At 41.7% G+C, this 24,148-nt stretch overlaps 2 protein-coding genes across 3 annotated transcripts; both read right to left on the bottom strand.

Annotated features, from left to right (window-relative positions):
• Positions 1–58: 58 nt before the first annotated feature.
• nectin4b (nectin cell adhesion molecule 4b) lies at positions 59–19,668 on the bottom strand. 2 transcript variants are annotated; one of them, XM_080778700.1, is made up of 12 exons: positions 19,102–19,668; positions 16,462–16,665; positions 13,322–13,489; positions 11,324–11,602; positions 9,784–9,901; positions 8,088–8,239; positions 7,904–7,945; positions 7,170–7,335; positions 6,174–6,249; positions 5,474–5,533; positions 2,336–2,539; positions 59–1,732 (listed from the first exon to the last, which is right to left on the bottom strand). In XM_080778700.1, the coding sequence occupies exons 1-12, from the start codon at positions 19,163–19,165 to the stop codon at positions 1,439–1,441; spliced, it is 1,827 nt and encodes a 608-aa protein (XP_080634826.1). In that variant the 5' UTR covers positions 19,166–19,668; the 3' UTR covers positions 59–1,438. The 2 variants fall into 2 exon arrangements, with proteins under 2 accessions (XP_080634826.1, XP_080634827.1); XM_080778701.1 differs by lacking the exon at positions 7,904–7,945 and having other exon boundaries at positions 63–1,732.
• Positions 19,669–21,185: 1,517 nt separating this feature from the next.
• On the bottom strand, positions 21,186–23,983 carry LOC308325569 (high affinity immunoglobulin epsilon receptor subunit gamma-like). The gene is made up of 5 exons (XM_080778103.1): positions 23,770–23,983; positions 23,406–23,506; positions 22,974–23,012; positions 22,126–22,155; positions 21,186–21,747 (listed from the first exon to the last, which is right to left on the bottom strand). Exons 1-5 carry the CDS (start codon positions 23,822–23,824, stop codon positions 21,691–21,693), a joined length of 282 nt encoding a protein of 93 aa, XP_080634229.1. The 5' UTR covers positions 23,825–23,983; the 3' UTR covers positions 21,186–21,690.
• Positions 23,984–24,148: the final 165 nt, after the last annotated feature.

The following is a 24,148-nucleotide window of genomic DNA, read 5'->3' as shown; positions in this document are numbered from 1 at the left end:
GTCAACTGATATCCATCTATGTTCCCGTTCATGTTATAAAGAAAAACAAAAAAAACAGACTGGTATATACCGTTATATATGTGTGTGACGTGTTTACAAACAAAACATATTACCAAACATGTTTCTTTGCAATGCAGTAGAAAAACCTTGAAAATAACAATTTACACAATTAAGACAATGGTGGCAAAAATGACATGGAAACCAAACCACAGCAGACGGGGGTTTAAACCATAAAGTTCCTGTTCTGTCTTCACTGTCTTGTCCAATGTCTGTCTATCTAGCTGAGGAACAGTGTTTGTCTTAACTGAACATGAATAAACTACTGCAGAAAAAACATCAATGTAACATTGTCACAGAAACAAGTTCACATATGATCCATCAAATCAACAATTGATGGTTCATTCATCCACGTACAAGTGCAGGAGCGGCCATAGCTCCGTTTTGTGTCCCGGGCTCCGGCCTGTGTGTCCCTGAGCAGGACACTTCATCCCTTAACTGCTCCCCAGGTGCTGCCCCTGTAGAACCCACTGCTCCTCCTGATACTTAGTGGGGTTCAATGCAGCGGACACATTTCACCATACCGTATGTGCAAATAAACAGCTACAAATACACCAAAGGAGTGGGGAACAAATTATTTAGATCTTTGTAATTAATAAATAAAAGATCCTCTGAACAATGAACATTTGGTCATAGTAAAACAGTAAAGTTCCAGGACCAGGCTTTGTTTGTTGACCTCATGATATTTGAGGTAAATGAGACTTTGGTGGAAAGGACAAATTATCATTTAGGGCATCCACTTAAATGCCTGGTCTCTGTGTGAACAGAATGGGTGCCATTAATAGAACAAAAACAAACTGCCACAAAGGCCCATAGAAAAATATACCAATCACAAACAAATGTACCAGCTGGTACACTGCAAATACTGAGTGTTAATTTATCTCAGAATATATCAATGCTTTTGCATGTGTATTAATTTCCCACTCCACAGGCAATATATACTGTATACTGTAATGACTTCCAGAACAAGAATAGCAAATTCCATAACTACAGTCATTGTGTCAAGTGAACTGTCCTTGCTTCACCCAAGTATTTGGTACCAGCTTGCTGCCTTGTACTACCAAGGATTGATGGGTCATGTTAAGAGGCTCTCAAAAGAAAATAGCCTGCACATTGGTGATGCTGAAATAGCTCTGCTCTATTTTTATTGCGTCAACATTTCGATCAATCAGATCTTCATCAGAACATACATGAACTGTATATGTCCCGATGAAGATTTGATTGATCGAAACATTGACAATAAAAATACAGCAGAGCTTTTTCAGTATCACCATTGTCTAGAGTCGGCAGACTCCTGTATTCCTTTGTGATACTTCGGCTTGTCTTGCACCTGAGCCACGGATGTACGTGCACTACCCTCCTCATGTTAAGAGGCTGCCGCCTAGATCATTTGTCCCCTGGGGTGCAGTAGAATGGCGTTGGGGTGTGGTTTGGGCCTGAGGACGCCATTGCTGTAGTAGAAGTGGTTGGTCAAAGCCTCCGAGATCTTGTAGGTGCTACTGCGGTCGTCTCCATCGTCTTCAGCTTCTTCATCCCGCTCCATGACCGTCTGAGCACGACCCCACTCCACGTCCCCTGGCGTCCCTCCATCGCTGAGGCCGGTTAGTTCTCTGGGGCCGAGGCTCTCCTCCTGCTGGAGCTTAGGAGGAATCAAGGATGAAGGCAGACCAGAATCCTAGAGGATGGGGAGGAAAATAAATGTCATTAGCATGTTACTTTGACTTGCAGTACTTCAAAAGTCTTTGGAACTGGGGTGAAATGTACTGTCTATGTGCTTGCACACACACAATATGCCCCCTATGCAATTTAAATGAAAGTTAGAAAACATTTGTATTCCGTCTTGTAAAGATATTTTTTATTGACTTGTGTTAAAGATCCAGCTACAACTAGAGTGAATCTATCCATATCCCACTACTGGCTTCTTATGCCGTTTTACAATGCTGTTCTTAGTGTAGATGCAGTCTAAAGCCCAAACCACAACAAAGGGTCAGGACAAAACAGTTTTTAAGGTCAACCATACCAATGCAACTCAATGAGTTACATTGGTGTGGTTGACCATTTTGTCCTGACCCGACCCTTTGGTGTGGGTTGGGCTAATGATAGTCCAATGTAATACATTTCATTTATTAATCTATGTACTTCAGAGATATGTCACTTGTCCTATTTCAGTGGCACTGCCACCAATTAGAGATCCAATGATGCTGATGAGACTCAAGTACATGGCGGTAGGATGCGACATAATCTTCAAGCTGATCTGTTGAAAATTCGGCCAAAATACCAGTGACATGTTGCTGTTCTGCAGGTATGACTCCACCCTCCTTCTGCGCTCTTCTCGCTCTCCGTCCATCTCCCTCTCTCCTCTGACGCTCTCCCTGCCACTGTCGTGCCAGACCACCGGTCGGCCCAACTCGTCCACTTCCACTCCGCCCGGACCCCCCCACTTCCCGCACAGGGTGGACTGACTGCCCTTGTAGGGACGATCCTGGAGGCAGGGAACAGAGTGCTTGTCAAAGTCAAGTTCATTTATAAAGCATTTATTTATGTCATTTGACCACTTTTAACCATTATTTAATACTTTGGCTACTCAAAAATAACAGTTATACAAGCTCATTAGCACCAATGAGCCATTGTTGAAAAATTGTGACAATTTGTGCAATCTTTGAATATATATATTTTTAAACCAAACATTTTAAAATATTTATAGATGGGGATCCGCGGCCAAATTCATTATATTATTTTGGGAGTCCTTGAGACGAAAACGTTTGAGCACCACAGATATAGCAACATGTTTATAGAAGACATTTATCAGGTCTTAATGGGTTAAAAACAACCAGGGTTGACCAAAGTGCCGTTTGCCGTACATCATGATAAAACAGCATAATAGTAATAAAGTGCAATAGACAATAAAGAGCAATTAACACAGAACATTTAAGAATCATTAGAAAACACCAAATAGGCCTGGGCCAACCGAGCGGTTCAAACACCTAGGCTGGTAATCCAGCCTGACATTGTGTCATGGGTTCGAGTCACGATCCAGACAACCTTTTCTGTCCTCCCCAGGCCCCGCCCCTCCCCATCACTCAAACCCATTCCTGTCAAAACTACTGTAAATCTATCAATAAAGGCAAAAAGTATATATTGTTTTTAAAGAAAGAAAAGAAAACACAAAATAAATGCGGGAAGTAACATACACACATTCTGTATGGTATTGTATTATTAATTATCATTTAATGATGTGATTTGGAAAATACCAATAAAGAAACCAAATAAACAATGACAGTAGGTAAAACCGCAGACGTGGGTGTGACTGTGTGGTGTAAAAGTTGGAGGGGAATGTCACAAAAACGTTACCACAGCAGTAATGACTCCACAATAATTCTTTATGTCATATATAACACTAAATGACTTATCTTACGTCAAGCAACTTGCAAGCACTTGCAGTCAGGCACACGTAGGAGCCAGCCACTGGCAACAGTGACTGAGTACTTGCACGATTGCTTTTCTATGCCTACGTAATTTTACTTATTTACGTATCTCCCTCTTGCTGAACCACAGTTGCTCTCATTCAATACAAAGGCTTCTAGACAGTCTGGTTTTCCCTCCTGATAAGTCGGGTTTGAACAAGAAACAAAGTCAAGTATTGTGCTCATCTCAAAGGTCTTCAGAGTATGATGGGTGCCAACCCAAAAGCCACAAAAATAGCAAATTATAGTTGTCAGCACTTCGTATGCAACACTTTTAATAACGCAGATGGAGAACAGTAGGGCTTCCTCAGCATTTTGAGACGTGGGTGTAAAGCAAGTCTGGTTTTAGGACATCTCTCTCAAACATCACATCTTGCTTTAATAGTGTGAACTTTTTAGGTTCTGTTGATAAGCTTTTTAACTAATTAATATGAGCTGATCTACGGTACTAATCATTCATGATCCTCACACAGGTCTTCTAGATTGTTTCTAAATGTTTGATTGATTGAAATCTTAATAACAGTTTGCAGAATTACAGTACATTTCAAGCACAACTCAATACAAAGACTGTTAACTGTGAGTGGACGACCCAATAAAGCATTACACTTGTTTACAAGAAGGTCCACCTTGTTCAATTCATCAAAACATTTAGAGACGTACAAATACACACTTCTATATAGCCAAAAAATAGAACAGGAATTCATCATAAAGGAGTTAAATAGGGAAAAGAAACATATACAGTGAGGGGGGAAAGGGGTGGGGGGGGGGATTCAGATTTTACGGGGACCAGTTTCGAATTGCAGCCATCCGTAGGTGCCCTTTGAGAGCGGTTTTAAAGGAGTCAAGGGATTCGCATGTCTTAATGATTGTAGGTAGGGCGTTCCACATTTTGGTGGCATAGGAGCGAAAATAATTGAGTCCCTTGTTTGTGCCGAATCTGGGTTGCACATGGTTTGTTGCACTCCCTCTGGTGTTGTGGGTGTGGACTTCGTTAACATTAAGGAAGTATTTAGACAGGTACATGGTATCTTGGTGCTGTATCAAATCTTGTGGACCAGACCCATTGCAAGATGATGTACTCTGTCGTACATCCAGCCAATCCAGCCTGTTCTTTGGCTATAAGTGTCTATTTGTACGTCTCTAAATGATTTGATGAATTGAACAAGGTGGACCCTCTTTTAAACAAGTGTAAAGCTTTATTGGGTCGTCCACTCAGTTAGCAGTCTTTGTATTGAGTTGTGCTTGAAATGTACTGTAATTCTGCAAACTGTTAATAAATATTTCAATCAATCAATGTGGGCAGGGATGAGGTGGGTTCGGGGGGTGAGGCCAAGTAGGAGCCTGACCAGTTTGTTTTGGGAAGTCTGGAGCCTAGTTTTAAGGGCCTTTGAGGTGCTGTGGTACCAAGAGGTGCATTCATAGTAGAAATGTGCTACTGTCTTCCAGTAAGGAATATAGGTTATTTTCTTTTTCCAAATTCAGGTCTTATTCCTATTTGTGTGTTCCAATAGTTATTAAGGATAATAACTAATGTGTGCATTGAAGAACTGGAATGTTGTCTTTCTTGATCATTTGCTTTTCAAACATAGATCAATCAAGCTGTAATAGTAATGAGTTACTGGTGGAGTATGCAAGCTATAGAGAAGTGTTTCTCAAAGTGGATTCCAGGGACTCTCTCAGTTCCTTTAGGCGGGTAACCGGGTATACATTGGCCCTTACAAGTCTGTCTACCTGTTAGGGTACAATTGTACCCTAACAGGTCCATTTGGTTCCATTTGTATACTGCCAGGGTTAAGGCGAGACCTTGACATTTAAAAGTTTGAGAAACATTGCTATGGAACCCCCCCCCCCCCCCCCCCCCTCTTACTAAATATTGGTTGATTGTAATTATAACCGTCATCACGGTGGCATTTATAAAGTATTTCCAGAGGAGGCTTGGTGACAGCTCTTACCAGGGATAGACGGCTGTTCCTCATTCTACTGTCGACCCTGAGCAGTGCGTAGTCTTCTCCCTGAGAAGGAACCACAATATCAATACAGTCAGAGTACACAAACAGCTTACACACACACACACACACACACACACACACGGTGTGCCTCAGCACATGTTTGAAGATTTACAAGCCGCTAATCACTATTACGCCCAAAGTGGGGGTCCTTGAAATTAAATGGGTTGAGAATCACTGCAAGAGCTGTAAAAATGTTCTCTTATGGGGGTCCCTGGCATATGTTTTTAAATGGGGGTCTGCGGGCTAATAACAAGTGTCAATTTGGGGGTCCTTGACATGAAAAAGTTTGGGAACCACTGGTATAATGATGAATATATGATAATAATGAAATGTACTGTAATTCTACAAACTGTTAATAAATCAATTCAATTAATCAATCAATAAAGTATAGTATAGTATAAGTATAAATGACTGAAAAAGGGAAATATTTAAGTGAAGTAAAATTACCTCACAATTATTGTTTTTAACTGCAGCACTTGAGTAAATGTAATTAGTTACTTTCCATCACTGCCTCCCTCCACCAACACCCGTCTCACAAAGTAGCCCCATGCCTCCAGGCTCCACTGTGACTAGGGCGGGTGTGTCAATGGAGTTCTCTAGTCTAGTCTACATACACACACATCCACACGGTCTCTGCCTGTACCTGCACCCTGGGGTCTGTGCTAACAGAGTTGAGTCTCCTGGAGGACGCTTGTCTGGAGAGGGTGTTAATTTCCTCCCTGGCAGAAAAGAAAATGAGAAGACGACACATTTTGAGGATTTACTAAATCAAATAGTGCTGTGTCTGCCAATTCATTTCAGCGAAAAGAGCCATATTTAGACCGAAAAACGGTTGGAAATAGCTGTTTACGGAGATGTAATCACACTTGAGCTCATCAACAATGCTGCAGTGTCTGACTGACAATGGCCGCAGATTGCGTAATTGTGTTAATTGGGGGGGGGGGAAGTAATACATTTTAACCACTTTAACCCTGGTGTAGATATTTTGAGCTTGTCATTAGAGGAAAAACTGCTGCAGTCATACAATATCCAGTTAACAGAGTTCAAAACTCCAGAGCATGGCAATTTCTGTAGGATAAATTTCTGGCCTGTAGTATCAACTCTGCATCTAAGTAAGTAGGTCAGAGTGTCCTATTGTCTCTATCCCCTTTCCAATGAACTAGACCCCTGGGAGATGGATTGCTTAGGTGGAGCCCAACACCTAACCACCAGGTCCCAGGAGTTGCATGTCTTTAGTTACCCAAGCAGCGCTATCCCCTCCTATGCCCAGCTTTGAGGGTTTGTGTGAACACAAACATTGGCTGATGATTGGCTGATCACCCCAAAGCGGTGATTTTATTGGCTGAGCAAAGTACATTTTGAGGATAAAAGTGAGGCCAGAAAAGTGAAGACACCAAAAGTGATTGGCCGGAATGACATTTGTGATGATTCGATTGGCTGAGCACAGAATGTGATGTATGATTATATTGAGCGCCCCTCACTTCACACAAGTGTGATTTCCCCCCCTCTTAGCCCATAATGTGAATAATTCCTTTGATCTTAATCACAGTTTGTTGTTCGGCACGCCCATCCATCTCGCACTTACTTCACAACTGAAAACAAAAGTAATCAAAACCCAACCTTTTCACTTTGAACTCACGTTCTCTCACTGAGCTCCAGCTCTAGTTTCTTGTTCCTGCTTCTATGGTAGCGGTTGACCAATAGGATGATGAGTACCATGACCATGACCAAAGCTCCGGCAGAGGAACCAATGATGATCAGCAACAAGTTGTCAAAGTGCGTCTCCCCTGCACTACGAGATCTCTCTGAAGAAATGGCACAAGAGGAGAAATGAGAATGCATCAATCCACACAACGCAACGAGCTGCAACTTGAAACCAGCTGCAGCGGTCTGAATTGACCTGTTGCAGGTCGGTGTAGTTTAGAGATTTAGTTTTAAGTTGTTGCAAGTGGTTGTAGTTGCAACTCATTGGTGTGTGGAACTTTGGATTGGGCCTTAGTTGCATGCCATTATCGGCCACCAAAAATAGCCAATCTAAAAGCTCGCAAAACATTGTGTGTTGCAGATGACTGTGCTTGTAGACACTAGACAGCCTACTTTCGGTAAGCAACATCCACGAGAAACAAAGTAACTCGAGAAACACATGCACTCACCCCACACACAACAAAAGACACTGTCCTGCGTCTCACATTCAAACACATACGGTACATGCATGCATGTGACAAGTTGCCAATGACAGTCAGTGGCATTCTCCCCATGCATGCCTTTTGATGATTGGCATAACACCCATTTGAACCACCACAAGGGGGCAGCAAAATCACCCAAATTACAGTAGAATTAACAAGCATGCTTTTTGTCATTTGGAAACTCAACTCTCTCCTGGAGTCCATGAACCCTCTCTCTCCTCGCTCCTTTCTAAAATAAGAACACAACATGGTAGGAATGCATCCAGGTTTTCCTCCAATAAGAACACAACATGGTAGGAATGCATCCAGGTTCTCCTCCAGTAAACATCTAGACACCTGCAGCATTAAAAGCTCCTTGCTCTCTTTAATACCTGCTACTGTCAGGATATATTCTGCCGCTCCTGCTCCCACATTGTTGACGGCTACACATCCGTAGACCCCACTGTCATTCATGTGGAGGACCCGTCCAAAAACAAGGTTTCCTCCAATCACAGTCACACCCTCTGGTAGAGCACCTCCGTTCCTGTGGATTATCAAATGCATCATTAATAGGGATTAAAAGGATAGGGATGTGTCATAATGATAGTGAGACTGTCCACTCCCTGCTTCTACAAATAACTATTAGCAATGACTAATTCCATTATTTGATGTGTTGCTGGTGAGGGACTTTGACACTTTGAAACCAGTTCCGCTTTAAATAATTTCAGGGTAGAATAAATTGTATCCAGTTCTCTGTCAAAGGATGCAGGGATGTGAACGTGTGTACGAAAACAAACGGCCAGCCTATTAAAAATCCAAACAACTGGTTTACATCACGGAAATGAATTGGCTAAATAAACGCTACATGGCTCAGGTTCACCGCAGAGGGGAAACCAGTAATTTGAATGCACCTGAACCCTGGCGCCCATTGATCTGAATAGACAAAATACTAGGATTGTGGGGATTTAAGCAGGTCCAGCCTCTCAAGGCTGCAGCTGAAGACATCACACAGGCCTTTTTAATAGGAGAGCCGGTTTCTGACCAAATCCACTGAGAGGGTTCATGTTGCTTTGGTTTCGTTGTGCCCAGGCAGCCATCTTTGTGCTGCTTACACTCCCACCCCAAACCTAGGGCCTCTCGAGTTTCTATTCTCGACCCCACCTAGCTTTTCTAACGACCCGGCCTTTATAATGGAGTCAGCAGGAGAGATTTTATCTGATAATGAATAGATGGCTCCGAATGACACAGTTAAAGGTGAACCATTCATTCATTGTAAGAAAAATGCTAAACATTCACATTCTGTTTCTGTAACCCCAAGACGTCACAGAAATAAATGTTTGTGAATGAACTATGCACAGGAACCAAACATTTCAAGAGTTCAATCAGAAAATATGATTAAAATCATCGAATTGCATCCTCTTTGGTAATGTATCCATTTGTAACTATAACATTTTTTAACACTTGGTTTACTTATTGGTTATGTTTGTACCCTCTCAGAATTAAATGAACACTGAGGACTTTACTGCGTACATATGGTCCTATTGCCTGGATATTTATCACTTGGCCCTCCAGAATGCTTCTTTGTGCGTTCAGTCCTAACTGTAATGGCAGGTACAGTATCTCTAATTAAAGCACAGACCCTGTGTTTTACTGGGCATTAGACTGATATTTAACGCAAGTCACTATGATTAAGAGCTTAGCATGTGTCTCCTGCTCTTCCCTGCTCTTCCCTGTCCCTCCCTCATGTGAAAATGGTTCCCCTGCCTCGTCTTCCATTTTTATTTTAATATTGCGCAACGTGACAGCGTGTTTTCTTTTATTATCCCATATTCAATTGAGCCATGGATAGAGAGGTGCCCTCCTTTCGGGGCCGGCGAGAGCTTCTTTTTTGTAGTCCACGGGCGTGTAATCTGTGTGTACGAGTGGCAGCTTACACGTGTTTTGAGAAGCATTCCAGCATCTTGTAAAGAGCCATTTAGAAGCGCAGCTAGTATTACAGTGCATTGAATTAACGTGTAATTGCCTGAGAGACAGCCGGTTAGACAGACGGCGAATCAAAACAGTGAGTAGACAGGGTGATGCCAGTACCATGTCCATGTGATGTTGTGAGGTTTAGGATGTCCTCCTCCGTCGCAGCTCAGCTCTGCGTTCTCCAGGCCCACGTACCAGTCGGATTTACCCGTTCTCACAGTGGTATCTGGAGGGTCTGAAATAAACACATCCACAGATCAATACAAGATAGTTTTTGTGGATGTGTTTTGAGAATCTTTGGAAAAATTATAACTTATTCAACCAATAAACTAAATAATAATTTGTTGGTTAAATAATAACTAAAATGGATCCATAGACGCCTTAACAGATGACGTCACACTGAAAAGCACCAGCATTGGCGCGTACTAGGCCGGCCGCATAATAACCTTGCCTCTCATAAGATGTAATGGAAAATTTCTCACTGCACTCGTGTGTGTAAAAAATGCACCATCAAACTTTCAGATGCTGTTTTTCTCCCATTGTGGAGGAAGAATGATTAGGATTTTTATTGTGATCTCTCGCCCTTGACATATATAAGCCTTGGTTTCTGTTGTGTGTGAAGAATAATAGCAATTCAAAACAGTTCTCAAAACCACACCTACATTTGCTGTCATAAGAACGGGAGGTGCGCTCATGATCACGGCAGCAGAGCCTGTTTGTGCGTGGCTGCGTGCGCACCTGCAGCCCATCAAGTATAATTTATGCTCCGTCCCGTGATGGTGTCGCGCACGCACGCAAACCAATAAGCTCACAACAGTCACGTCTGCGACGCGATGTGAGCTTGTATATCACTCAGCTGTTCTCTGTGCGCAATACTATTGCACAATGAAGTATAAATGTCTCATTAGCCAACAGGTTGAATGGACTGAAACCAGCGCTGCCCAAAACAACAGGTTTGGTGATCTGTCAATCTGGAATTGATTCGTAATGTCCGGACTATAAAGCGCACCTGAATATAAGCCGCACCAGCTAAATTTAGGGAAAAAAACAAATGTCTACAACATACAAGCCACACTGGACTATAAGCCGCATAGAGGCCATAGCCGGCCATAGAGATAGATTTAGAAAGTCCCCTAGTGACCGTTAGCTGTAAAAATCCATAGATTAGGGGTTCAAAGCATAGGAAAAAAGTAGCGGCTTATAGTCCGGAAATTACGGTACATGAAACAGTCACCTGTGCGCCCAGTCCCAATGTTTGTAAACAAATAATTGGTCTATTGGAATACAGGTTATCGTTTCCATCCATTGCTTAAAAAGTATCGTGGGCTCTGGACAAATACAAACTCTTATAGACGGTTATAGACGGCTAGACTCCTGCAGAGCCATGCTGTAAAAGCTAGTAAATGTCACACAGGTATTGTGTGTACTGGCAACACGGTCAAATCATTTGGATCCATTTACACACTCAAAGGTTAACCACTTAAAGTTAACCTTTATATACTGAACTTATTTGACCAGGGCTTTCCCCGGGGTTTTCCCCTCGCCACCAAATGTCTTCGCGGGAAAATAGCAGACCTACAGTTCAGTATTAGTACAGTACAGCAAATGAAAGCAAGTGCATCAATAAGGTGTTGCATGAGTTGCGTTGGTCACTCACACTGAACCACCAGCAGGTTGCTCAGCCTGTGGGGATGCGCCAGGCCCGGGTGCCACACCAGGCAGTCGAGGCGCTTGCCGTTCATGCTGCGCAGTGGGTGGAGGGAGTAGTGGCTGGACACGGCGCCGCCCTCCGTGCTGCGGTCCTGGGACTGGCCCGGCAGGTCCGTGTCCCAGGAGAGACGGGGAGGAGGGCGGCCCACGGCGCGGCACGAGGCGGCCAGACCGAAGGGATGACCCTCCGTCAGCACCACAGGTTCCAGAGAAGAGATGGGTAAGGCTGTTTCGGGGGGAGACAAAGTTGCCATTTTGATTGTGGACATTTATTTACAGGCTTTTAGCCGATGCTCTAACTCAGGTCAACTTATCCTACGGTAAGTTCAGTCAGGACAACTCATGAATGGATTAAATACCGTATATCTATTGAATATAAAATAAGCAATATATATATATATATATATATCATGGTTTGGCGACGAATTGGATCTGCTTTTTGGGTGATCAAGCGCATCAGTCCCAACCATAGGGACTCCGAATCCCCCATACCTAAACAGCGGATCCAAAACGACAGGTGGTAGCTGGGGTGGAGGAGGGTGAGCAGCTAAGGTTTAAGCAGACAGCAGCGCAGCAGTATCAGACAGTGTGCAGCAGTAAACAGGATGAGCAGTGCAAACTTCCAGTTTAAATAGCCGGTATGAAGGTGGAATGAGTGTGAGATTGGATGAAGCGAATCATGTGAATGAGAATGTGATGCCAAGGGGGCCCAATGAATGGCCGGCAGCAACTGCACTGAATTTCCGGACTGAACTTGCTTTGGGCATGTCTGTGACAGGCACGACGCTCATTTCTCATGACCTTTCTTCATGACCTTTCTCGCCTCAAACCTAGCCTAGCCACATGCAATTAACCTAAAGCAGCTTGTGTTGCGTGCGCACGCGCACTGTGGCTGTCTCACAGTTAAACTGCTAATCACACACAGGAAGTGGTTCACTGGGTCAAAGAGATGACAGCGTTTCACAATATGCCGAGACACAAGGTCCAACAACGACCTCGCATGCAACAAATTAGCAGTAAACGACATATAATGTTACATAATGTAACTTCAACATTCTACGGTTGAGAGTAATGGAATGCAGTGCTTTCACTTTTGTCTTTCTGTTGGGTTGTTTTTTTTGCGTCTTAAGCGTGCTGAAACACGTATAGTTGTCTGTAAACATTGAATGAATTAGTAGTAATTTATTCAAAAAGGGATTTTCCACTCAAACTGGCACGGTACAAATATGAACTGGATGATCTAAACACAGATCATGTGAACTCTTCCACTTTAAAGGTTGTTAGCTAATCAATATGATCAAAATATTTGTACTTTGCAGTTGGTATTCAGAGAGGAGTGACTAACTAATTATCAGTCAGAATTTAGTTTAGGGACCATTTCATGGTTCGGTATATTTATTTCACATTTTCAATCATTAATATTAAAATTACTGTACTTCCGTGTCAGGCTTTCAACTCAGCTCAGCATTGAAGGAATTCATGTATTACCAAAATACTGTACGCACAATACAAAAAAACAAATAACCTGAAGTCTACACTTTTGCATGATGAAGTGGATTGTGCTTTGATCCCTAGCGTTATTCGGTGAAAATAGCCTCTCTACAAGCTTACGCGTCGCAACGTGATGAATTGCGAGCACTAGATCGGTTAGTTTGGACAAAGATATTAATGTAGAGCAAAAACAGATGAAGACCTAGTATAGAGCCCTGGGGGACTCCGGTCAACTAAGTATATAGGGCTTTAAGTGGTTAAGAAGTAAACCCATCGATAATTTGTTTGCATTTTGCGGGTTTCTGAGCCCTTGCAATAAACAGAGGCCTACATGCTGTATCTCAAAAACGGCTACACTTCAAAAGAGATGTAGTTAGTTTAATTCCACTCATTACACATCATTATGTCAGCTCTGACGGGATCTGGCGATTGCGGGAGGAAGAAGGGCTCTTACTCCAGACGGTGAGGACGACGCGTCTCTCGAAGTTCCCTGAAGGGAAGATGGAGATGTGGCAGGTGTAGGTGCCGTGGTCCGACTCCTCTGTGCTGGGGATGAGCAGGGCCGAGTTCTCTGTGGGGTTGCTGCTCTCGAACCGCACCCGCCTGGCGTAACGGCCAAATGCTACACACACACACACACACACACACACACACAGCCACTGTCAAATAAGGTCTTTGGTCAAATGCATATCAAACTGACAGTAGACTATAGAAGTTATGAATGAACGTTTTAAGTGTATTTGTAAAAAAAAGTATTTGTCCCTCAAATATTTGCCCAAATAAGGAGTTCCACATGGCTCCAACAAGGCTAACAGACAGAGAGACGACAACTGCATTGGCACCTGTTCTTGTATAAAGCCATGTTTGGATATTGTCCTAAATAGTAAATACATCTCATCATTTCTGAAATAGGACTCTGAACCCTACCACACCAGATCAAGTCATTTCCCCAAATTCAAGGTACCAAAAGTTAACTCTGAACTTGGTAGACCTGTTTTTGACTTCTGTGGCCCTACCCCCGAGTCATTTTAAAACCTTGGTGAGCTTACAGATCCCCACAATATGTAACTATGTTCTTAGATCGTTTTGAAATTCCTCTTAGCTTCAATTTGTAACCTATGAAATTCACATGACAACATGGAAATAACAAATTCCAATTTCATCACAAAAAAATGACAGTGCAAGAAAAAAGGAAGGGGGTTGTAACACCTGTCTAAGGGAGAAATGATCATTTCCTCTCCCTTAGGCCTGCTGAAAGGTGGATTTTCAGGCCCGTTTTAAAAGGATGCCAATTATTTTAGGGAAGAGGTCAGGGCATTCCACATTTGGGTGTCAGTGCTGTAGAAGACAGACCTCCAAATACTGACATCAGTCATGCCCAAATATAGAGTTCCTCCATACGTCTCCAGACTAACATCCAAGATCAGGAAATATGTGGCTCCGTAGTCCAGACACGACTGCACACCTACTAACCTGCTAGCCATAGCTGCACCCCTAGGGATCCATGCAGTTATTATGTCGCGTTCACACGAGGCATATGCAAACACGCAAAGATCACAGCATATTTGTAGCTTAAGATAAGATAGATGAGTTGTCACTGTACGAGACATACAACGAAACTTTGTTTAGTGCATCCATACAAATAAACAGTAGTATCAACAAAGAAAGCTTTGTACATCTGTTGCTCACACATTGACATCATCAGGCGTGTGTCCATACTAGTGACGTGTGTCTGAGGCGCAGCAGCCGGCAGGGGAGATTGAGAAAAAACAGCAACAACCAACAATCCAGCATGGAGTCTCAACTATGAGCCCTTTTGGACCTAGGGTACAAACATCGGATGCACTTCGTAGCTTCATGTCTCTGGATTCCTTTGACAATGAATTGTAGACTATCTTTGCATAGACTCTATCTTTGCATAGACCCTTGTTGAACTCTTATTTTTGGCTAGACCTTTCAAATCAATCTGCACTTTAAAATGCAATCAAATGTAACTACAACAACAAAATAGCCATGCGTGTCGATTTTCATACAGTACTGAATGGAATACAGTGACTTCCTTCATAATCAAACAAACCAGGATGGGCTATGGTTTGGAAAATGGTGTGAATACCGTGAGACGCGAGTCATTACCTAGACTAGACCTGCCAGACTGCTGGTATGGTCCTTTAACCCATATGACCTGGGGCTGATGCAAAATGCCTTATAAATCAGCGCACTTTTTGTAATTCAAAATTATTCAAGATTTATCAAAAATGTTAAAAAACAGAAGATTGCAGTGCCGCACGAAGTGACATGCTGTGAGCTTTTATCTGCTAATTTTGAATAGCCAATGCTAAAATCTAAAATAACACAGATCAGATGCTTCACCAGTTTTAATTGGACAATGTCCTGGTTTGATATTGATGTGGCTTTCATACCATACATTAGATAGTGCCAGTTTTGCCACCCAGGGGCCACTTACACCCAACCGTAGAATGAGCTTTGACACCTAGACCACCTATGTCCAATTAATGCTCCGTCTTGAGACGAGGCAGAAATCACACTTTAGTAGATCACAAACAACCAGCAGTCAGGCAGAACTCAGGAGAAGAGCAGTGACGATCAGGGTCATATTGCACTTTCCCAGACAATGACATTCATCTGGTGATTCTCATCTAGACTAGAGCAAATAAGACAGTAACGCCAAATCCCACCAGCCTGCGAGACTGTCCCGCTTTAGATAGTAGACACCTGGTCTATTGTTGTTGGAAGGCGATCCTACGTACGCTGCCACCACAGGAGTCTTTCAGTGATAATTACACCGTATGCCTGCCTTTGTTAGGAAGATTAAAGTCGAGTGAACCACATCTGTAGTAGGAGCTGTTGGCTGCACGCACAACTGGCCCCGGTGTTTATTTCCTGCTCCTTCTATTTGTCTTGAGGCCTATGCCGTGCTTGGCTGCTTTAATTGATTCAGACTTCATTCAACCCTGATCCCCGCCCATGAAAACAACTCCTCGCATTCAGTAGCCACCAGAAGTAAAGAGTTCTCTTCTAAAACATTATACAGTCCCATTTTAGAAAATTATTAGCTTGGTTTCATTGTTTGATATCTCTACAACATAGACTGTGAAGAAGGCCCTTCCTGTGTCAAGCATATGGTTACAAATACAGTGGGCACCTAAACAATATGGAAAATGGTTGGAAATTATGTATGAGACCGGTGCACGGTACATCATTATCAGACCTACATTTTGCCTTCAACTTATTGTTTATGCCAAAAATGGTGTATTTTGTATACATTTTTAGCAACTGTAGAAATATTAGTCCTTAAATGTCATTAAAAATATATGCATTTGGCCACCCATTTATGAAAATAATGCTAATTTGAAATAAAAAAATCTGACCTGTCTGAAGTGAGTGGTGCAACAGCGCCCCCTGTTGGTACCCTAAACATACATAGGACACAGGGACACAGCCAGGGACGGACAAAGCTGGGCATAGGAGTGGCTGCAGTGCACCCTATGGTTGCACCACTCAAAAAATTATAATTTTTAAATCGTGCCGAGTTCTCAAGTGCTCACTCTTCTGGTTACCCTGCATAGTGCATACCTGTGTGTCCGTCTTGGAAGTGGGCTAGGATGATCTGCTCCTTGGTGCCATCTGGCAGCTCTTTGTACCAGCTGACTTGCACCACACTCTCGTGGCTCTCTGCCTGGTAGCGGCAGGGGAACCTGGTCTCGCTCTCGGTTATGGTGCGGAGAGACGTGACAGGCTCTGGGGGCTCCACAAACTCAGCCTGCGCCACACACACCACTGCAGGACAAAATAGAGAATAAAAAATGTAAAGCCTCATTTATGGTTGCCTTCTACAGCAGGAGTCTTCATGGTTTTTTAGGATAAGGTCGCCTTAGCTGAGAGGAGATGAGATATGTGTGTGTGTGTGTGTGTGTGTGTGTGTGTGTGTGTGTGTGTGTGCACTATGTATATATTGTGTTGCAGATTAAACATTTTCATAGATGTGGCGCCCGCTGGCCAAGTGGTCCAGGCGCATGCCACATATAGGCTTTGGCCTGACAGCGTGTTGCATATTCGAGTCCCGTTCATGACGACCTTTTCTGCGTGTCTCTCCCCGTCTCTCTCTCCCTCTTTCCTGTCAGTCTTCACTTGATACTATCAATAAAGGCAGAAAAGCCCAAAACAAATCTTAAAAAAAAAAAAAAACATTTACATAGATTTCATATAGATTCATAGACATCATGTTGGATTAATGTTAAAGTCGATTTTCTGTCATTTGACCACTTAAATCGTCAATACTTGACGTTTGACTTGACCTTTCACTAATAAGATCTCACATAGATCTGTGTTTTTGGCTAAAATTCTCCTCAGAATAGGGATGCTAGGGGTTCAAGTGGTTAAAGTAAAAAAAACATCCTATCACACAAAGTGGCGGCTCCCCTGTAGTAGCTCTGAGGCCCCCTGTTAATTAAAGACCCCTGCTCTACAGGTAATGCGGGATGTTGCGTGGGAACAAGAGAGAAAGCGACCAAGTGGACAAAGGAAGAGATTAAAGATTTCTGATCCAGGAAGACTGTTTGAGATATCGACTGTGCTTACACTTGGGACTGACATGGGAAATGCACTTTGCATTGTGCGTCAACAGAGATGTCCCTTGACGCTGTGTGTGAGAACCTGTTGTGTGTGACAATACCGTACGCTATGTGCTCACAGTACACATGTCAATGTGTCTTCACACACCAAAGTCACAAAGACAAATTCCTGTGTACAGTTCTTGTAGTGGCTGTGATTAAGTGTGAGAGATAAAAAGGTGAAGACGTCATTGAGTTGAGCCGACAGTGTGTGTGAGAACTCCGCAACAACAGTGGACAGCAAACATGTGCCCATTGAATTCTGGTTTAAAACACACATCCCTTAAGTTACTGATTCATTACCTCATTAATGTTTACACTATAACAGAGATGGGGTAAACGTGAATGGTGAATGCATTCTCCCACACGCTCACCCTAAACACACAGTGGCAAGGACACGTCTACTAAAAAGACTAAAGAATTAAGTTAAAACAACCACCATTAATTTTTTTGGTCAACACTGAACAGCAATCTTTGTGACCTATTTTACGAGGATGGGTGGGTGGGTGAGAGTCAGAGAGAGAGAGAGAGAAGAGACTAGTCAGAGATAACAGATAACATTTACTCAAGTACTGTAGTAACTGTACTACAAGTGTATTGGCTCTAGTACTGTAGTACTACAATTACAATTTTGAGATGTATTGTTTTACTTTAGAGGAGTATTTCCAAATGTCTATACCGGTACTCTACTAGTCTACTCTACTCCACTAGATCTCAGAGACAAATATTGTACTTTTACCCCACTACAATTATCTCTAAACGTTGGTCACTGGTTACTTTGTGGATTTAGATTATTACAGTGCATTACATCTGCCATTTTCAAAATATTTATCTGTATGCATTTGAAAAATTGGAAAATTGGAAATTCTGCATAATGAGTACTTTTACTTTAGGTACTTTTAAGTATATTTATAATGCCAATACTTTTGTACCTTATCTCAAGTAAACTTTAAATACAGGACTTTTAGTGTGACAGAGCATTGTGGTATTGATACTTTTAACATCATCTTCCATCACTGCACAAACAGTAGCAGTCACGAGGTTGCTCTACTAGCTTTTCCTGTTTATCCATAACAGTTAATTTTAAACCAGTAGCTTAATGTCGACCAATTAATTTGAATTCCAGACAACTCTGCACCAGGTCAACCATTGTTAATAGTCTATAAATGGATGTTGACGTGGATGAAATAAGAAAAACAGCACACAGGAATTAAATTGCAAAAGAAAACAGGAAGTGAGACTTGTGCAATACACAATAGGCTAGCCAAATGATTCATGCTCTTAGAACTTCTTGCTAAAAAGTTAAGAATGCCACTGGGTCACATTCTAGGATAGTGTGTTCAGTCGTGGCGCGCGGCGCGCGCGCGCACACACACACACACACACACACACACACACACACACACACACAAACTGAAGACAAATTAATAGTTTGTAACATGATTTGAAATATGCTGAATCCAGTAACTCAGTGAACACATTCATGGACCCTTCATGGCCCTGACAAAATCCACAACTTGTAGGCTATAGAAGTTTTGGATATTGTCAACCAACCAATCCAGGTCTAAGTTCTACTGTAAAGTTCATATAGGTCAAATCTTACCAATTGCCAAGAGTTGAACCAAACTAACTGCACGCTGGATGGCGTCCCAGGCTGCTGATTTCATTTTCACTCCTCAGGTTTAAATCAAGCCCTTTCTCGCTGATCAGATCATGCCGTTTTCATAAAAAGATGTGATGGATGGTGAAATTCAACCAGAAAAGCGCGGAATTGCCACGATTGGAACACCACGATTTAGAAAAAAGTTACAGCAGTGAAAGGTGCAAGCCGATATGTCTTCCTCTTGGATGAAATTATATGTTTTCCTAGCGTTTGACCAGTTATACATGCAACATTGTTAGATTCTGCTGCCTTGTATTATCCTCTCTTCAGAAAAGAATCACGGTGCAACAATCCAAAGTCCTCCTCGGTACTGCGGTGAACTTCGTTCATTCTTGTGCTGGAGAGCTTGGCAGGTGCCAAATTAACGTATACTGTTGTTGAACGACAACTTATACACACAATACTTTAAGTAATAACATACAAAAACAATTATACAAGCACATAAACTACAAAAGCATGCTGTCTGGTTGTGTCGTGCCACGGCAGAGGTTAGCCTACAACGATGCATCCATATCCAATCCAGTACACCTGTCTGGTTTAGTAGCTCCGCCCCATTCTCATGTTGACACGACACGACACGCCCACCACTTTGACTCAATAGATCACTTTGACAGATGGCTGCTTCTATTGTTCCACTTTATTATTAGATGAGCATACGGTATTTCCTTCTAACTTTAAGATTTTTTAAACAACTACACAGCAGCAAACAAAAGCACTGAAGCTTTATTTATGCATAATTATGTCCTTAAAGACACATATTTTAGGAAAACAACAGCCTAGCCTACTATTACATTACGCTAATATAAATAGTTTCATTAGTTTGCTTATAACTATATTAGGCCTAAAGATCATGTATGTTTATTTTTTTCTCATTTCATGACATTTCGTGTCATGGTTTTTTTTTCACAAGAATATTCATCCTGCTTTAATTTGAACCAGATGTTTTAGAAAAGTGAAATGTTGTAGACAGTTAATTGTGTTGGTGTGGAATGTCTCAGGCAGAACAATACAATAAAACCTAAGCTGGGCTAGGTTGTTTTGAATTGAATCTGCTTTGAATACAGTTGCGTGAGCAGCTATGTGTGTAGGCCTACATAAATACAACAAGGTGAGACACAGGGTCATGTGCATTTAGGCATGCATGCATGAGCCGCCTCAAGTGTTACATTACATTGTAATACATTGAAGAAAGTATAACCAGTACCCCAGTATCTGTACTGAATATAGGCCTACAGGCCTACCTGGTCAAGCTCTACCAGTCATGAGTCATGACTCATATTATAACTCACCCGGTGAGATGTCTGCACTTTCTAATGAAAAGGGGTGAGTTATCCAGTTACCACTCATATCCTCCAGCCACCTCTGAAAATGTGCTTAAAGGATTACCGGTAGTTCAACCCCCAAAAATATTATTTGCTCTGCCTCTCAATTACACACCCCATAGCCTTGAATTCGTGGAGATTTGTTTTGTTTTCTCATTCTTAAGCCAATATTTAATGACCGCCGGAGTCTCAAAAGAGTCTCCTATCCGGTCATCAAATTATTGGCTAAAAAATAAAAAATAAACTAAACAAAAAAACATCAAGGCTTGTGTGAACTACTCCTTTAATAAACTTTAGAAGTTGCCATGTGATACTGCCTGCTGTCATCTTGTTCTCATAGCATGGACCAGTGCTTGCCTACAGAGAAGTAATTCAACAACCTCTACTCGTTAAGTAGACCAAATAGGTCTCCTTAATTCACAATGCCTACATAACAGTGAAATGTTCTGATGGTAGTCTCACTCCGTGAATCTGGGTATGATTGCCCTCTAGTGTTTTTGCTGTGATGTTGCCCTGCTTAAAACCACTTTCACAGTCCCTATTTTGGACACACTTCGTGCTACCGTTAGACTGATATAAGTGGATAAGACTAAATCCCCATCTTTTCATACAAATATATGCATGTAGTGTTATGGACACACATTGGTTTAAAAAATAAAGGAATATCTAATACAAAAGCTATTATTTTTTTTATTATTTTACAGCAAATACATAATTGTTATTATTAAATTGGGCTATTCATTTTTACAGCAAGTGTACATCATTTGTTGTTTAAAAAAGGAGATACAATGCGAGCTGTCACCACACATATACAGCAACAACAAGCAAATCAGGACAGCAGAGATGCAAATGTAAGTTATAAAGTGCTAGATACTACACATAAGTTAGACCATTGGGGTTTTTTTGTTTTTGTATACATTTGAGCACATATTGCCTTTCAAGTTAGAAAGTGCTAGATACTACACATAAGTTAGACCATTGGGGTTTTGTTGTTTTTGAGTGGTGCAACCACTCCAAGGAACAGCAATGTCTGTGACCTGTGTTGGTTAATGAGCACCAGTATGTACCAGTAGGGGCGCCAGAAACAGAGAGAGAGAGAGACAGTGCTGCACTGTTGAGAGAGAGAGGGGGGGGGGGGGGGGAGTTGCACCACTCGGTTTACACAGGTGTGATTTTTAACATACATTTGAGCACATATTGCCTTTCATCACTGCTTGTCCATTCTGATGGTTTCGTAGGTGTCCTCATGATGAGGAGCCAGGCCCTATCAGAAAGAGAGAGCGGTGGCGTGTCATTATAACCAGTACCTTAAACATATATATTTTTTAATAATAATAATTTAATTTAATAACCAGTAAGACGCGCAAACGCGGGAAGCGAACGCAGCTCGTACATATTTGGGTTTTGGACGTATAGCTGCTTTGGGGACTCCTTATATGGTTATGGCTGAGTCATGGTGAAAAAAAGGTTCAAACAAACAGTTGTGTGAAATGTTATTGAGGGGTGCGAAAGATGTTCTCTGACAACTACTTGTCAGAGAACATCTTCATCAGGTCAGTACAGTACACTCTAAGGCTTAGAGTGTACTGTACTGACCCGATGAAGATGCTTAGAGTCTAAGCATTAGAATGAGGAGTCTCACCTGGTAGATGCCTGTTGCAGGGTCTGCCTTCTGTGGAATGAAAACAACAGAAGCATCAAGTCTGGATATCACACAAACTGTTGCGTCATTATTTGTTTGTGTTTGGAATTTCCTTTACTCAACCACAAATGCAAAGAATGTTATTTAGATAACGTGTTCTTTAGACAGATGATGATGTTACTGGTTGATGTTTATCTAGTATCCTAGTTTATTTGAAAGTTTGACACACTAAATTGTTTTCTTTGCACTCTTACTATGCTACGTGACAATGTATCCTTTTGTGTGTTGACTAATGTTCATGCCATTTACTCAGATTTTCACACTACCTGAAATGTAAAATTGATTTACTGATACAGCACATTAACATTACAATAGCAGCTGTTGGTGTCATCGACTTCCATCTCTGATGTATCCTCAAGCTTGAGCAGGGTTCTTAGAGACGTACAGTAATCTTTCTATTCCTTTATTTCTTCTATACATGTGACAAATTCAATGTTATTTTTGTTGGCTTAATCTAATAAATGGATAGTAGACTTTAGATATGGTATTTACTATTTTCGTACACAGAGGAGAAGTTGGTGGAAAGTGTGACCGTCTACGCTTGTATAAATAACATTTTCAGTTCCAACGGGAAATGATCACTCTGAATTGCGTTGCCTGTGTAAAGCAGAAGTAGGTTCTGGTTCTTTAAAAGAGAGAAGAAACCAAAAACATGAGAAGCCTAATGTAAAATAATACGTCCGTAATGCCACCAGAGTAAGCCAAAAGCTCTTTGTGCTTCAAATATAATTCTGCTGCGTTTCATCCCGTTTTCATGCAAGCACTGAGAAACACATTCACAAGTTTACCTCTTCGTCTTTGTCTTTGATGACTGGCGTACGCGTACACTGTTAAACATAAGGACCATAATGTCAATGAAAAGTATTGCCGATGTGTCTCACTTTCATTTGATATAAATGATTGGATATTCACAAAAACACATAATACACAAATTAGTATGTTATTGCTGACATGGACACAAAAAGAACTGCAAGAAACATTAGTAGTAGTTAACCAAACACCATCCGTCAGTATGGAATCTATATTTTTGAACTACCAAATAAAATAATTTCAGGTGACACTAAAAAAACCCTCCATTAACAGTGGATGATGTTCTACAATGTAGAATCTACATGATCCAATTGTGTTTTGTGTTGCATAATGTATAATGTTGCAATTCTGTGGTATACTATAGTGCTCATGATGTCTGTTGTGTCTTCAGTGATACAAGTTCTGCTTACCCTTAATCTGCAGTACAACCCGGTGAGGATAATGCCATATAAGACGAGAATCCCATCCAGGATATAACATAACTTCAGACTAGTTACCAGGTTTTCAGCCTCTTTATACACAAAAAGGGAGACATTGTCGACCGTCATTATCATTCACCAAATGTGCTCCTCAAAAATATATAATACGGGTTAGAAATGTTTGTTGCAATGGTGCCATGTTGCACTGTCAGGCATTAGATATTCAGTACTCATTTTGTATCCATTTAGACCATTTAGACATTTCAAGAGCATCAATGCCACTGATGAGATGATACTCATCAGTATAAAAAAATGGCAGAACATTCGGAATATGACCAGGTGAAAAACAACTCACGTGCACAGCTGATGTTCATCATCAGAAAGAAAGTCAAGAGACATTGCCACAACATCTTGTCAGGTCGAACGGCAGAGAAGATTGAGGATCTTTTGGTGTATAGAAGACACAAAGGAGATGTGTCGACTCTTTCTTGTCATCCTGTCAGGTTTCGACCACCCCCTGAATTTAAAGCTCTGACAGTTAGCTCTGCAGGAAATGATGGGCTCTCTGTCCAGTGCTGTGAAACCACAGGCCTATGCAACAACCCCCCCCCCTACAAGTTCCTCTTGCCTTTACACTTTACAGACGTAAGCTGCTAAACAATAGGTAGTCTTCGTGCAGGCTTTTTTGTTGCAGTTGATGCACACAGTCCTCCTATGAGGAGGGCTGTGTGTAG

Source organism: Protomyctophum bolini (genome assembly GCF_963924005.1).
Source record: "Protomyctophum bolini genome assembly, chromosome: 12".
Taxonomy (NCBI): Eukaryota; Metazoa; Chordata; class Actinopteri; order Myctophiformes; family Myctophidae; genus Protomyctophum; species Protomyctophum bolini.
The sequence above is the reverse complement of the archived record's forward strand: the minus strand, read 5'-3'. Positions and strand labels throughout refer to the sequence as shown.

Coding starts and splice junctions, on each gene's coding strand:
- nectin4b (XM_080778700.1), bottom strand. CDS start 19,165: ATGAAATCAGCAGCCTGGGACGCCATCCAGCGTGCAGTTAGTTTGGTT. Junction 16,666..19,101: donor GGTTCAACTCTTGGCAATTG/GTAAGATTTGAC, acceptor TTTGTCCTGCAG/TGGTGTGTGTGGCGCAGGCT. Junction 8,240..9,783: donor CACAACATCACATGGACATG/GTACTGGCATCA, acceptor GATAATCCACAG/GAACGGAGGTGCTCTACCAG.
- LOC308325569 (XM_080778103.1), bottom strand. CDS start 23,824: ATGTTGTGGCAATGTCTCTTGACTTTCTTTCTGATGATGAACATCAGC. Junction 22,156..22,973: donor TCAAAGACAAAGACGAAGAG/GTAAACTTGTGA, acceptor TTCATTCCACAG/AAGGCAGACCCTGCAACAGG. Junction 21,748..22,125: donor CTGCAACAGGCATCTACCAG/GTGAGACTCCTC, acceptor TCTTTCTGATAG/GGCCTGGCTCCTCATCATGA.